Here is a 14,897-nt window from a genome sequence, read left to right as displayed (position 1 = left end):
ATCTGTAACTAGAAAACAAAACCTACCATAAACTGAGGTCTACTGACACGCTGGAGCGAGTATGAAAAGCTGGTAGATATCGCCCCCTAGTGTTTCCTTTCTTCACTTGCTCTCCGTAGGATCAATGTACTGTATATTATGATACAACAGCTGTAACAAATGTCTGTCTACTATGTGTATAAGGCTGATGATGTCTTGCAAATGTTAAAAACAATAACAATAAACAACCATGTACATTACATGAGCTGGTGATAATGAATGTGAAATAAATCTGTTCTGCTGTGACCAGATGTGGTAGAATGTATAAGGCCATGTTCACACAACCGAACTTCTGAACAAAATGCGGCGGAAAAATTCTGCGCAGAAATTCCATTGGAGCAGAGATCCATTGTCAATTCAATTGCGGTGGAAACATTTGGCACGAAAATCCTGATTCCAGCCTCCACCAAAACAATTGACATTTCAATTTTTTCATTGGAATCTGCTAATAAATGCATTGCCGTCTATGGAGACAGCACATTTCCAAGCGGTCCTAGCTATTTGCAGAATGTCTGTCTGTGTTTTCCGGACAGACATTCTACAAATATTCCACTGTGTGAACATAGCCTAAAAGTAAAGTAGGAATAATATTCTGATTGCCTGCACTGTGTGTCACTATTGCACAGATTTTTCAAACTATGTGAGAGAGAATATGGTTTGTATGGTTTTCTATTGATGTTCTTTGGACTATTTTATTTATTTAATACATTCTACTTCTACTGAGTGCTGCAGCCTTGTTATATACCACCATATCTAAATATATCAGAGAGCACAACTTGACCTTGTTTCCTGTATTTTAACCACTTCTAGACCAGGCTCATTACCCTACTTCCTCATACTTTTTTTTTTTTTTGTTAAAGCTATAATGTTTTTTGTCCTTTTTGTATTAGAATAATTTTAGTGATTTTTTTCCATAAAACAATGGGCTTAATTTTAGCTGATATATTTTTCAGTCAATTTTTTAAAATCGTTTTTTGTGTAATATCAGGCACAAAGAACAAAGAAGGAGCTAACAGTGAGTGTCCCATTGACATTACATTTAAAACAAGAATTATTTACAACCTGCCATTCTCAGATCTTCCAGCACCCTGTTTTACAGCAGGGACAGCTGAATGGATTGATAGATTGTGTTGGTTGAAAACATTAAGTATGACTTGTATTTCATTCATTCATATCTCTCATTATTCTGGGCTTAGGAGTCCAGTGGGAGGGCCTACACAGTGGCTGGCAGCTACCTCTGTATGTATGCTTACATTGAGCAGCATGTCAGTCATTGAGTCAAGCTACACATTAAGAATATTAATATTTATTTCATGGAGGATAGAACAGATCAGGCAGATCATGTAAAAGTGGAACGTCAGAAGGAGTGCAGACCTCTGGAATTCTTGTTAAAAATAGCTGTTTATTAAAAATTGGTGCGCCAATTTTTAATAAACAGCAATTTTTTACAAGAATTCCAGAGGTCTGTGCTCCTTCCGACGTTCCACTTTTACATGATCCGCCTGATCTGTTCTATCGTCCATTTATGCACTGGATTTCCCCACTGAAAATTCCAGAGGAACCAGGATGCTGCGACCTGTATACTACATGCAACGGTAGGTGTTATGCTCTTAGCATAACGCTCTGAGGTAAGGGTCCATCCTGCTGGCCCATTTATTTACCATATTTAATTCTCTATTCTACTGCTGATTTACCTGTTCCGGCCTTTTTCTCTCTTGTGTATTTAATATTTATTTTCTAGAGCATAAATAAAGGGGGTGTTACAAATAACAAACACAGCATAAGCCAGCACATATGCTAAATGCTATAGCTTTTATTTTATCACACAGCATGCACAAAGTTGATTATATGTGAAAACAATAAAAATGAACATACAAAAAAGTGTAAAAATATAAAATTGTTTCGTCACTTTTGTTAATAAAAAAAACACCATACAAAAAGAAGCCACATTCTATATGACTGAAGAACCTTGCACAAAACAGTCTTTACAACATATTTCAGTTCAATGTTTAGTTTTCATTTAAAGGTTTTTGTACCTTTGTATATCTGATTAATATGGCAGAATGCTCTATGCCGCCTCTTTAACTACATTCCTACATGGCAGATTGGTACAGGTTTGTGTGCTCTTTTTTTAGTAAAAACAAGTTGAGTAGATAAGATACAGTGAAACTGACTAAAAGCAGAGAAAAAGTAGCTTGGCATTCCATATCAATTAGACCTTTCTAAGCCTAAATTTAAGAACAGCCATTCTTATCCAGTAGCCTTCATTAAGAAATATTTATCGATTTGCTGACAAAGTTATTTTACTGTCATTACTCTATGCAGCCTATTTTAGACTTTGTCCCTGGCAATTTGTTAGAAGCTTTTTCCATGGTGCTCAGCTGGGGTATTATTACCCGTTATCACTTTCATGCTTTCTGAACCACAAGTCATCAGGGCGGTCCCTGGTGGCTTCTGCCCGCCCCACCAGCCTTGACTAATAGATTTCTCCTTGTACCCAAACATCTGTCAATAAAGGCCAGTGGGGCAGGGAAAGGCCAGCAGGGACTGCCCCAATGACTCTCAGATCAGGCAGCTTGAAAATGATGACAGGTTCCCTTTTAGTCATTTATCTTCTATGTAGTTTTTTATGCTGTTTTATATAAACACGGGGGCAGCCAGCTTGTCAATGCTACTCTTTTCTGTGAACAATACTTTAGAGCAGTGTTTGCCAACCAGTCTGCCACCAGCTATTGTAAAACTACAACTTCAGCATGCCCGGATTGGTTGTATTGACATACTGGGAGTTGTAATTTTGCAACAGCTGGAGGCACTATGGGTGGGAATCACTGCTTTAGAGACTTTCTTCACAGCAGCCACATGGATGTAGGATATATAGGAAGATGATTCATTTATGGGAATTTTGTGTATTTCCTATAATAACCATAAGCCAAACAAACCCTCATAACTACAGTATTTCTTATGGTTGCTTCACATAGCATTTTATTATATTTGTATATTTTTTTTTTTATACAAATTTTTTTTTTATCACTTTTTTGATCAAAAGGGTTTACTCCAAAGTAGCATACTGCAGGTATTTCCAGGTTACCCTTTGTTTCTCTCCATAAAAACAGTAGGGATGTACTGTTTCTAGCTACATGTTTGATATGTCTGAAGCTGGGACAGTTTTACATAGGAAATAATTGTTCACTGAATATAGTTATTCAGATAAAAAAAAGATTTATATAATAGGGGTACTTTGCTCTAGAATAGGGCAAAAATATGTTTTGTCTTTGTGAACATATACCTTGACCTTCTTTCCATCTCTGCTCTCCATTGTTGTACACAAATTAATTAAATTTTTTGGTAATTTTTACTTTTCTGCATTAATAACAGTAATGAAGATTGATTTTACATGGAAACCGTGTCCCCATTTAGAGATTATTGTCACTTGAACACAAAAATCACAGGTTAAGAAACAATGTTTCATTTTGCGGGTCCATAGTCTGCTTTCCATCATCGGTGCCCTTGGTGGAGCGCTGTAAAGAAAAAGATGAATAAAGCATTAAAAATGTCATTATGCTGTCATTATTTTATATGCAATACTTACCAGTTTAATTTATAACAATAATAAAAACACAAAGTATAACACAATGCGTCAAAAAAACTTTTAAGTATGCAATGTACGGTATAAATAAACCTGCAATATATAAAGTAATAAAGCCAGGCTGTAAAAAAAATAAAAATAAAAAAAAAACATATATATTGATACCAAAAAGTTAATGTGGTTTAAAAAAAATAAAAATAAAATCGGATGTGTCCATTTCAGAGAAATAGATGGCAGGGCTCTATGTGGGCAAAAAAAAAAAAAAGAAATGGCTTTTATATATACCACAGAGACAGCTAAAAACTCATTGGAGGACATTTATCAGTGTTTGCTCTGGTAAGCAAGTTCGGCAGGGATTCTTTTTTTTTTTTTTTTTGCTTAAATTTAGCTTTTGTGCTACATATTTATCATACTATCACGGGGTTGATAAATTTGGAGCACATAAGCAAAACAAAAAAGTTTGCGACTTTTTACATTTGCTCACGTATGGGAGTTTTGTACTCCGGGTCAGACCGGGACTAGAATTGCGACTTTTTATAAGGGGTTTGTGACTTTTTCCTGACTTTGACCTCCTGACGAAGTGGGGAGACAAACGAAATGACGTCTGTTGAGGGTGCACTGTGTCCCTGGATGGCCTGTGGGAACATGCCTACTACTGGTAGTGTTTTATGGATATTTATCATTTTTGTATTAGCAGTGATTTTGTATTAAGGTACACACTACCGTACTGATAATTAGAGGGATTCATTAACTTAACTCGTGCAGTGTTCCTTATATTTACCATCTTGACAATCAGGACCAGGTCACTAGTGCTATTCTGGGGTATATGTTTTTTAGGGGTGGGGTTGTCTGTCCAATAGTTTGTAATTGTTTATCTAATAAAGTTTATACTAATTTTTTCATGAATTTTGTACTATTGGTGATTATTTCATGATGACAATTGTAGGAGTAGTACCATAGGTGGTTTTTGTTGCCATTTCTATTGGTTTAACATTTCAGAGGAAGAGTGTAGGTTATATTGTTTGTGACTTTTTCCTACCTACGTGTGACTTTCGCACATCATAAATACCTGACCACTGCAAAGTGAAACCTGAAAATTGCTTAGGTAAGGCTGTTTAAAGGGGTACTCCGGTGAAAACTTTTTTTCTTTTAAAACAACTGGTGGCAGAAAGTTAAACATATTTGTAAATTACTTCTATTAAAAAATCTTAATCCTTCCTGTACTTATTAGTACTTATTAGCTGCTGAATACTACAGAGGAAATTCTTTTCTTTTTGGAATGCTCTCTGATGACCTCACTAGCACAGTTCTCTGACGTTATTGTAATAATAATAACACTTTATTTATTGTTGTCCTTAGTGGGATTTGAACCCAAGTCCCCAGCACTGGAAGGCAGCAGTGCTAACCACTGAGCCTCCATGCTGCCCTTAGCATACATCTGCTATGCATCTGCTATGCATGGTTGCTAAAATGGACAGAGATGTCAGCAGAGAGCACTGGGCTCGTGATGTCATCAGTGTTCCAAAAAGAAAGGAATTTCCTCTGTAGCATTCAGCAGCTAATACGTACTGGAAGGATTAAGATTTTTTAATAGAAGTAATTCACAAATATGTTTAACTTTCTGCCACCAGTTGATTTAAAAGAAAAAAGGTTTTCACCGGAGTACCCCTTTAAGCACTTTTTTGAGCGACTTTTGTGGGTAAGCAAAAAGTTGGCCAAACAAATCAGGCAAAATATATGTGAACCTGTAAATATTTGGTTAGTGTAAACCCACAGTCAGTAGCAAACATAATTTTGCATGCAGGTCTGGGTCAAGAGTGAGGATAGGGGGAAATGTCCACCGTAAACAAGAGGAATTTTAAGGAGTGTATATATATTTTTTTTAGTATGTTAGCCAAGACTGTATTGGCACTGTGGTAATGTAAAATCATTACACTGCGATAATGACTTGTTATCTGCCAGAATGTAAGGGAATCCCATTTATATCATCTGGCTAAAGTGTTGGTAGCACAGTCCTTCTGGTCCACATAGTGGATTCTGGGACTGTGTATAGGACTGGCTAAGGGTCATTTTGGACCAAAGCTTGCTGTAAGCAAGTGATCTTGTAAGTCAGCATTCATTTAAATTGCCTATTACAAGATTTGTAAGGCTTCAAGCAGGACACCCCCTCCGATAGACATGAATGGAGGGGGTGTGGCGTGACGTCCCATCCCCAGTTCCAGAAACCTGGAGGTTTCCGAAACTGGAGACTCAGCCCTGCATTGAATGTGGGTGCTGCACGGGCTGCAAGGGGGGTCCTAGCAGCGGGCCTCCTGCGATCAGACATCTTATCCCCTATCTTTTGGATAGGGGATTAGATGTTTTTGTCTGGAATACCCCTTTAATTTTCTTGAAAAATTTCAGGGGTGCCAACAAGGGAAAAGGTACTGGGTCTAGGAGAATTGGCGCATGTTTGGCAAATACTCCAGATGTCTATACCCCGATGCAGTGTTTCCCAACCAGAGTGCCTCCAGCTGTTGCAAAACTACAACTCCCAGAATGCCCGGACAGCCAAAGGCTGTTCAGGCATTCTGGGAGTTGTAGTTTTGCAACAGCTGGAGGCAACCTGGTTGGGAAACACTACCCTGACGTATGTAAACATCACCAATGACCACACGAGAACGTTTCTTCCAAGACCGCCTGTATTAAAAAGTGTAGTGGACTAATCTCTTCAATACAGTGGAAAAAGAAGGCATGCCTCCAAAACATATACAGTATGCGAAAAGTGCATTATGTACTGTATACATTTAAGTATTTCATCTAAAAAATATAATACAGTACAGTAGTTTGTTACTAGTTAAAGTTACTGCCAAAAGAGGCTAAATAAAAAAGAGAAAGTAAAGCTGGTTGGGTTCTTAAAGGACATTTACAATTATTTATGTTTTATGATTAAAAAAAAAACTTTAGCATTAACAAATGAAATATTTCAAAATACAAGTTGGAAGATTTAGTTTCTAGTATTTTACAAGTGTTAAAAACTACTAAACCGTCAGCGAGCGTTCTGCATGTAGTATAACACTGACATCTAGTGGCTGTTTTAGGAACTATTATTACAACCTGTATAAAAAGAATACAGTACAAGGAAATGTTCAGGAAATGAAACACAAAGCCCATTGGTTGCTGTGATCAAACTGTTCACTAGTACAGCTGCAGTAGGTAGGGAAAGGCGCATGCAACTTCCATAAGATTTATACATTACTGTCATAGGATACAATGTTGACTCTGTTTAACAATGGCTGTAGCATAGCTATAACTTCAGACTTACAAGAACTAAAAAAGGGGTAATCTGAGGGACCCATCATACCTCCTGGCAGATGCTTGCCATATTACCTTGGCAGGTTGTTTCTCTGCTTAGGTAGACTGAGGGAATGACGCAGAGGCGAAGACACGTGTATATTCCTATCTACAAAGCTTTATTGGGAGATTGGATTGAGGGATGGTGGTCTCTATATGTTTTGACAGGGTTTGTTTTATATTTTCCAAAAAATAAAAAGGGTGTTCTCCAAAAATTTATGATTGATAACCTTTCCTTAGGATAGGCCATATATTAGATCAGTAGGTGTCCAGCTCTCAACGATGGAAGCAATATAGAACAAAGCTTTTATCTGCTTCAGAGAACATCCTTATTGGCCCTCATTTACTATTCTAAACCCGACTTCTTTTGTCGGGTCTTTTTGTCGCATCTTTGTCTGCGCCATGTCGCAGACATCGTGCGCCAGTCTGCGACACGATGCGACATTTTTTCCCGACGGACCCGATGTGGATTCTCCTAAACCCGAAAAAGGGGCGTAACCCGACATTTCTGAGCTTTCCCACGTATTTATAAAGGTTTCCAACCCGAATTTGTTGAATGGTTGTGGATTTTTTCCCGACAGCTCAGAGGAGTTGGAAACAAAACCAACAAAACGCACGTGCGACAAACAAGATGCGACATAATAATAAATACCAGGGGAAAAAAGCAGTCGGGTAAGAAAGCAAGATAGACTTACAACCCGATTTTCTAAGTAAATGAGGGCCATTATGTGTATTTTATAAACAGGTCTTGTCTTTATATGAATACATATAGCCTGTGTGTGAATAAACTGGATACACAGGTTTTATAGAAATATATATATATATATATATATATATATTTGTGGTCGGTGCTCATCCGTATAGCGAGCCTACCTAACTAAACCTCTTACTAAGCTCGTAATTCCTACTCAATCCTGTAACCTATCTATGCAGTTAGAGTTATGCCACATACTGCCGCGTAGGAGTATACCTGAAAAATAGAGGGCATACCCTGATGTATAATGATAGTCATGAAAATTATATTGAGGGAGGGTTGGGTGGGACGTGACGAACCCGCGGCGTCAGAGACAGGTACTGCTGCGGGTTCTTATAGGGAATCCCCACCCCTCCCACAAATACAGGCTAAATTATTAGCCTTAACACTTGTGGTCGGTGCTCATCCGTATAGCGAGCCTACCTAACTAAACCTCTTACTAAGCTCGTAATTCCTACTCAATCCTGTAACCTATCTATGCAGTTAGAGTTATGCCACATACTGCCGCGTAGGAGTATACCTGAAAAATAGAGGGCAAAACTCATAATGAGAACAGAGCGCTATTAACACACATAACCACGTCACCAGTGACTGAAATGTATCGCGCATTACTGACTATGGAATGGGGGTACAGTGCACGTAATACCCCAATTACCTTACTACATATGCTGGCACACCATGTTGTGACGTCTGTGCAGCTGCCCCAATGCTTAGTGAAAGACTGGATATAACCGACAGTTCGCTATAATAGTACTTGACATTTGTTTCACAAACAAAGTAGAAATAAATGCTACCCCCTTTACAATGGCAGCGGCTGATCCCGTTGGATCCTTGATGTGCGGAAGCAAAGCTTGCAACACTCAGGCTGAGCTCGTGACTTGAGAAAATGCCGTATGACGACAACCTGACCGGACAATGACTTCCTTCTGCTACACAATTTCAATGCGTAACTATCTGCATCCCAACAAACTAATGTAACTACGGTCATGCATCTAAATATGATACCCCTAAACCTTAAGAAACCACGACAACTCAAGAACAGTGTGGCCTCTGACCTTTAAGCTGTGCTGATGTCCCACTGGGGAATACCTAAACGTCAACTAACCAACTGACTAAGCCAGCTGTCAGGGCTGATGGCTGGAGGGCTTACGAACCTCCCTTTGTGTGCACTCTTCAGGGCAGATTGATGACATGGGACGCAAACAATGACGCCCCGTCAAGGCTAAACCACGTAAACTATGCTGGATACCTGACAGATACTTTGTTAGTATTATACTAGATGCAATAAGAGTGGCAAAACCCGATAAATTCAAAATTGCACGTGAGACCTCCTCTGGGTATTTGACGTAAAACATTGTGAACGTATACCAGATCTCTGTGAGCTGTAGATGTGAAAAAAGTCTCAGAGAACAACCCTATGCCCGTATGCACAACTCCAAGTGCTACCAACGTGTATACACATGTGACTACCTAGTCACCAACCTCAACTTGTGTCAGGTTACCACTGTAACCAACCTGTGAACGTGACCGGCAATGAAACCACTAATGCAGCAAACATGACGATGAGACTCAACCAACACATGGTTACTATCGTCAACCTAAAGCCGAGACAACAAAACCAACCACCCAGAGCCCAGCTAAGTCCCTGTACGCACAACCCAAATGCTAAGTAAACATGTGGACGCATAATGACGTTTCCGCCAACCAAAAGTCATGTCAGGTTGCAACTGAATAAACCTGTAGACATGACAGGCCGAACATAAATGAAAGACTCAACCAAATCTGTAACTAATAATATGACCGTCAACCTGAACCAACCAGATTGTACCCATAATAGACCTATGAACATGGCAATTAACAATGGAAAATAAAGCTATATCCCTGTGCATAACCCAACAGCTGAAAAACATAACGTATAATGACATTGCCGCCAACCTGAAATCGTGTCAGGTTGTATCTGGATTAAGCTTTAGACGTAACTGGTCCAGCAGAATTTAAAACCTCAACCAATGTAATACACAGACAACTATATGGGCGTATGTACGAACTGAGTGCATGCACCGAACAACTTATGAACGTATGGGTAAAATTAACTGCTTGAGTGAACATATGCACTGAAACAACTAAATAAGCAGGTACACCGAGCAACTTATCCGCACATATGCCCCGTATGACTTGAATAACTGCATTAAGCACTGATATACAATACAACACATGAAATTAAACTATACCACCGCCTATGTGTCGTAATGTTGTCGCTCTGAAAGGCGTGTCAGTAACAATAATTATCTAATGTATCCCCTTCCGTGGCAGGTATAATGGGTATACACTGCCTATGTGTCGTGTTATTGTTGCTCTGAAGACGTGTCAATAACAACAATTATGCAACGTACCCCCCTGCAGACGTGGCAGGTATAATGGGTATACACCGCCTATGTGTCGTGTTATTGTTGCTCTGAATACGTGTCAATAACAACAATTATGCAACGTATCCCCCTGCAGACGTGGCAGGTATAATGGGTATACACTGCCTATGTGTCGTGTTATTGGTGCACTGAAGACGTGTGAGTAACAATTATGCAACGTACCCCCTGGACATGGCAGGCATAATGGGTATACACCCCCTATGTATCGTGTTATGTTATTCTGAAGACATGTCACTAACAACAACTACGCCATGCATCTCCCTGCAGACGTGGCAGGCCTGAAGGGCATAAACCATCAATGGTCATGAGGCCGTTACTCTGAAAGCATGTCAGCAATAACTACTGAGTCAAACAACCCACGACCGTATACATAGACAAACTAGGGGGCGTATGTACAAAACTTTGAGCGCGTGCACCGAACAACCTAGGAACGTATAGCTAGAATGAACTGCATGAACGAACATGTGCACTGAACAAACCATATAAGCTGATGCACAGAGCAACTAATCAACACACATGCCCAGTACGACTATATAATTGCATGAAGCGCTGATGTATGATACAACACATGAATTTATACATACGATGTCTGTCCCACTGTACAGTAACTAGAAAGCACTGACCCGAAGCGATTTTCCCTTTTTATATACAAATATAAATATATACACACACATAAATGGGGCAGGTATAATGGGTACACCACCACTGTGTCGTAATGTTGTCGCACTGAAGGCGTGTCAATAACAACAATTGCAATGTATCCCCCTTTAGACGTGGCAGGTATAATGGGTAAACACCACCTATGTGTCGTGAGGCTGTAGCTCTGAACACATGTCAGCAACAACTACTGAGTACCACCCCCTGCTGGCATGGCAGATACGATGCCCCGACCGCAACAGCTGTATAAATACTAAGTGAGGAACGCATGTGCCCTAATGCTATGAAACTATATGCACTGCAGATACTACAATGAATCTATAGAAATGCACTGTAAACACTATAACGTGTGAAAACTATAGGAACTGACATTAGCATGAAACCCTGAGCGTATAGACCAAATTAACTATGTGCGTATACACAAGCGAACTATATGAATAAAGCCCGCTGTAAATGCTACCATGGCAATAAACACTTATCCACAATATCAAAGTAACAAGCGGATGTAAGATATAACAGCACAAGCGTAAGAACAGTGCAATTAATACTAGCATATGTAAATTACAAGCTTAAGTAAAATGAATCTATGCATGTATGTACGAGAGTGTGCTACAAGTGTATAAACAACAACATACTACCTCACTTATATAATGTAATCTGAAGTCACGAGCCCATATGCCCTATAGCTACAACTAAGTTGACCTGGAAGAAATTAGGACAAACTATGTGTGTAAGTTCGGGACAACTACATGCACATAGGAAAAGAGCAAACTAAGTGCATATGTACGGAACTATGCCGTATAACAAGCTATGAGCGACTGTACTAATAAACTAGATGAACCTATAATCAAGAAAACTGTATGCGCGTATGCACAACAAGTGCATGTGCGTATGGCCAACAACAACTATATGAACGTCTGCACCGAACAAATCTGATAAACTTATGCAAAAAACAAACAATATGCATGCATGTAGTAATCATATGACCACGTACTTACGCACAGAACTCTCCATGCGCTGTACAAGCATATATGCGGCACCATAGGCGTGTGCCCAGCACTACACTACAAGCGTGAGTACAGCACACATACCACGAGCACATGCACCGCACAACTCCCACGAGCCACCAGCGTATGTACAGTGTAACTCCTATAAGTGTATGTATGATATGAATCCTACAAGCGTGTGTGCAGTATGAAACCTACGAGCGTGTGTACCGTGTAAATACTACCAGCGAGTGTGCAGTATAACCCTCTGAGGGTATGTGCAGTATAAAACCCTGCGAGTGTGTGTACAGTATGAACCCTACAAGCATGTGTCCAGTATGACTCCTACGAGCGTGTGTACAGTACAATCTTACAACAAGTGTACACCTGCGAGCGTAAATGCAGTATGAATCCTACGAGCGTCTGTACAGTATAAATCCTGCAAACGTGTGTACAGTATAATTCTGCGAGCGCAAATGCAGTATAAATCCTACGAGCGTGTGTACAATATAATTGCTGTGAGTGTATATACAGCATAAATCCTGCTACAATATAAATGCTACGAGCCTGTGTTACAGTATAAATGCCACGAACGTGAGTACAGTATAAATGCCAGGAACATATGTACAGTATAAATACCACAAACGTTTGTACAGTATAAATGCCCCGAGTGTGTGTACAGAATAAATGCCACAAGTGTGTGTACAGAATAAATGCCAAGAGCGTCTGTACAGTATAAATGCCACGAGCGTGTGTACAGTATAAATGCCACGAGCGTGTGTACAATATGAATGCCACAATGTGTACAGTATAAATGCCACGAGCGTCTGTACAGTATAAACGCCATGAACAGTATAAATGCTACAAGCCTGTGTACAGTATAAATACCACAAGCGTATGTACAGTATAAATGCCACGAGCACGAGTACAGTATAAATGCCACGAGCGTCTGTACAGTATAAACGCCATGAACAGTATAAATGCTACAAGCGTGTGTACAGTATAAATACCACAAGCGTGTGTACAGTATAAATGCCACGAGCATGTGTACAGTACAAATGCCATGAGCGTGTGTACCAAATGAATGCTACCAGCGTGCGAATAACGACTTAAAATTAACTTAACCTATCTGCACGACCAAATGACAAGCGAAGACCTTACCACGATGGTGACACTCCTAACTATTTTGATACCTTACACCTTTTTTTTTTTTTTTTTTGTGACGACATTCACAATGGTCATAACAAATGCCTGATGGAAAGAAATGCTAGGATCGTGGACCTCCTCACAATGAAGCAACATACATAGAAACTGTTCATGACAACCCATAACTATTGACAAATCAGTGCCTCGTACTAGCGAACTTAAATGCCTGGAATAGAAAATGCAGGGATCAATGCTGAGTAAGTCCCTACTGAGCTATGACACCGGCCATTGATTTATCCACGTGCTAGGTGCCGTGCTGCCCACAATATGAGACAGACCCTGCATATACGATGCACTGCTGAAATTCTGCAGATACCCGATATGCCCGGCGGCAAATAACACCAAAAGTATCATCATACTACTTACATCTCCCCGGTATAAATGCACACAGGGCTGCAAGACCCGCACGACCTGAGGGAGACCGCGCTACCCTTCACTGTTGCGGTACCGTAACCTGTTACCGCCGATGATCCTCCGCTATCCCCGAGATTAAATGCAGTATGCTGTACCCAGAGCTGAGTAAAGATAGAAGGCCGGGCTGCTCCCAGTTCCCGGTCCCCGCCATCTTCCTAACCAAGCCTCGGAGCGCCGTTCCACGAGGCTGCGGGAACCGGGACCAGGACAGCATACTCACCGGCCTCAACGCCGCCGCCCACAACATCCAGTCGGCTGACGTGGAATGTGGGATCCCGTGCAGAAACCGGGGCCGGGGTTGACCGAGGGTGCCCTCCGTGCTCCGGCTTACCTCCGGAGAGAGGGCTGCAGCGGACGCCGCCACCCCGGCCGCTTACCAGTACACTGAAAACCGGAACTTCCGTGCATCAGCTGACTCGTGTGTCAGCTGATCCCCAGTCACGTGACGAACCCGTGGCGTCAGAGACCGATACTGCCGCGGGTTCTTATAGGGAATCCCCGCCCCTCCCACAAATACAGGCTAAATTATTAGCCTTAACACATATATATATATATATATATATATATATATATATATATATATATATATCATAGGAAAGAAATGTCCGGCACTCAGGTGTTTGCAGGTAAAAAACTTTGTATGGCTTTATTCACAACGCCCAACACAGGCTAGGATCCTGTACTGTGTTGGGCGTTGTGAATAAAGCCATACAAAGTTTTTTACCTGCAAACACCTGAGTGCCGGACATTTCTTTCCTATGATCTTGGTTGAACCGGGGGCGGTACCGATGTCCGTAGCGCAAGGAGGCGCAGCAGACGGAGGAGTGGTGAGCGGCTCTACCTTGCTTGCATATATATATATATATATATATATATATATATACATACATAATCTTACTTTGGTTACACAAAGGGGAGCCTTATTCTACTAATTTTGTGATATATATAGAATAGCCGGACATTATTTAGGGGTTTCAAAACAAAAGGGGTAAATATATGCACAAATCCATTATATATTTGATATAAGTATCAAACACCAGGAGGAGAGGCTACGCACCAAGACATTTGCAGCATATCACTTAAAGGGGTACTCCTTCCCTAGAGATTTTATTCCTTATTCAAAGGATAGGGGATAAGGGGTCCGGCCGCTAGGGCCCCCCCACAATGTCCAGCCCGGCACCCTGAACATCTATGTTCAGAATGCTGGTTTCAGGCGGCTGTGGTCATGACGTCACACCCCCTCCATTCATGACTATGGGAGGGGGCTCGACCACAGCCCTCAGATCCCCTCCCATAGACATGAAAGCAGGGAGCGTGAGGTCATGACCACTGCTGCCCGAAACTGATGTTCATGTGCCCATTGTAGGCGCTTTGAGAGATGGACACACATCAATATGGGAACACTGACCAGTCAGCAGCAACACAACCATATACACAGCAAAATGCTATGTTCTGTATTTTCTCACATCATCATAAGCCAGCATTAACTTTTATAG

At 40.7% G+C, this 14,897-nt stretch overlaps 1 protein-coding gene across 5 annotated transcripts in view; it reads right to left on the bottom strand.

Annotated features, from left to right (window-relative positions):
* Positions 1 to 1,842: 1,842 nt before the first annotated feature.
* DOCK2 (dedicator of cytokinesis 2) overlaps positions 1,843 to 14,897 on the bottom strand; it is an 850,676-nt gene continuing 837,621 nt past the window's right edge. For all 5 annotated transcript variants that reach the window (XM_056516504.1, XM_056516506.1, XM_056516505.1 and 2 more), the window contains one exon: positions 1,843 to 3,557. In XM_056516504.1, coding sequence (XP_056372479.1) covers positions 3,483 to 3,557 — 75 coding nt within the window. In that variant the 3' untranslated portion in view covers positions 1,843 to 3,482. The remainder of the gene's footprint in view (positions 3,558 to 14,897) is intronic.

This window comes from Hyla sarda, chromosome 4 (genome assembly GCF_029499605.1).
Source record: "Hyla sarda isolate aHylSar1 chromosome 4, aHylSar1.hap1, whole genome shotgun sequence".
NCBI classification, from domain to species: Eukaryota; Metazoa; Chordata; class Amphibia; order Anura; family Hylidae; genus Hyla; species Hyla sarda.
Note: the sequence above shows the minus strand (reverse complement) of the source record. Positions and strands in the feature narration are given on the sequence as shown.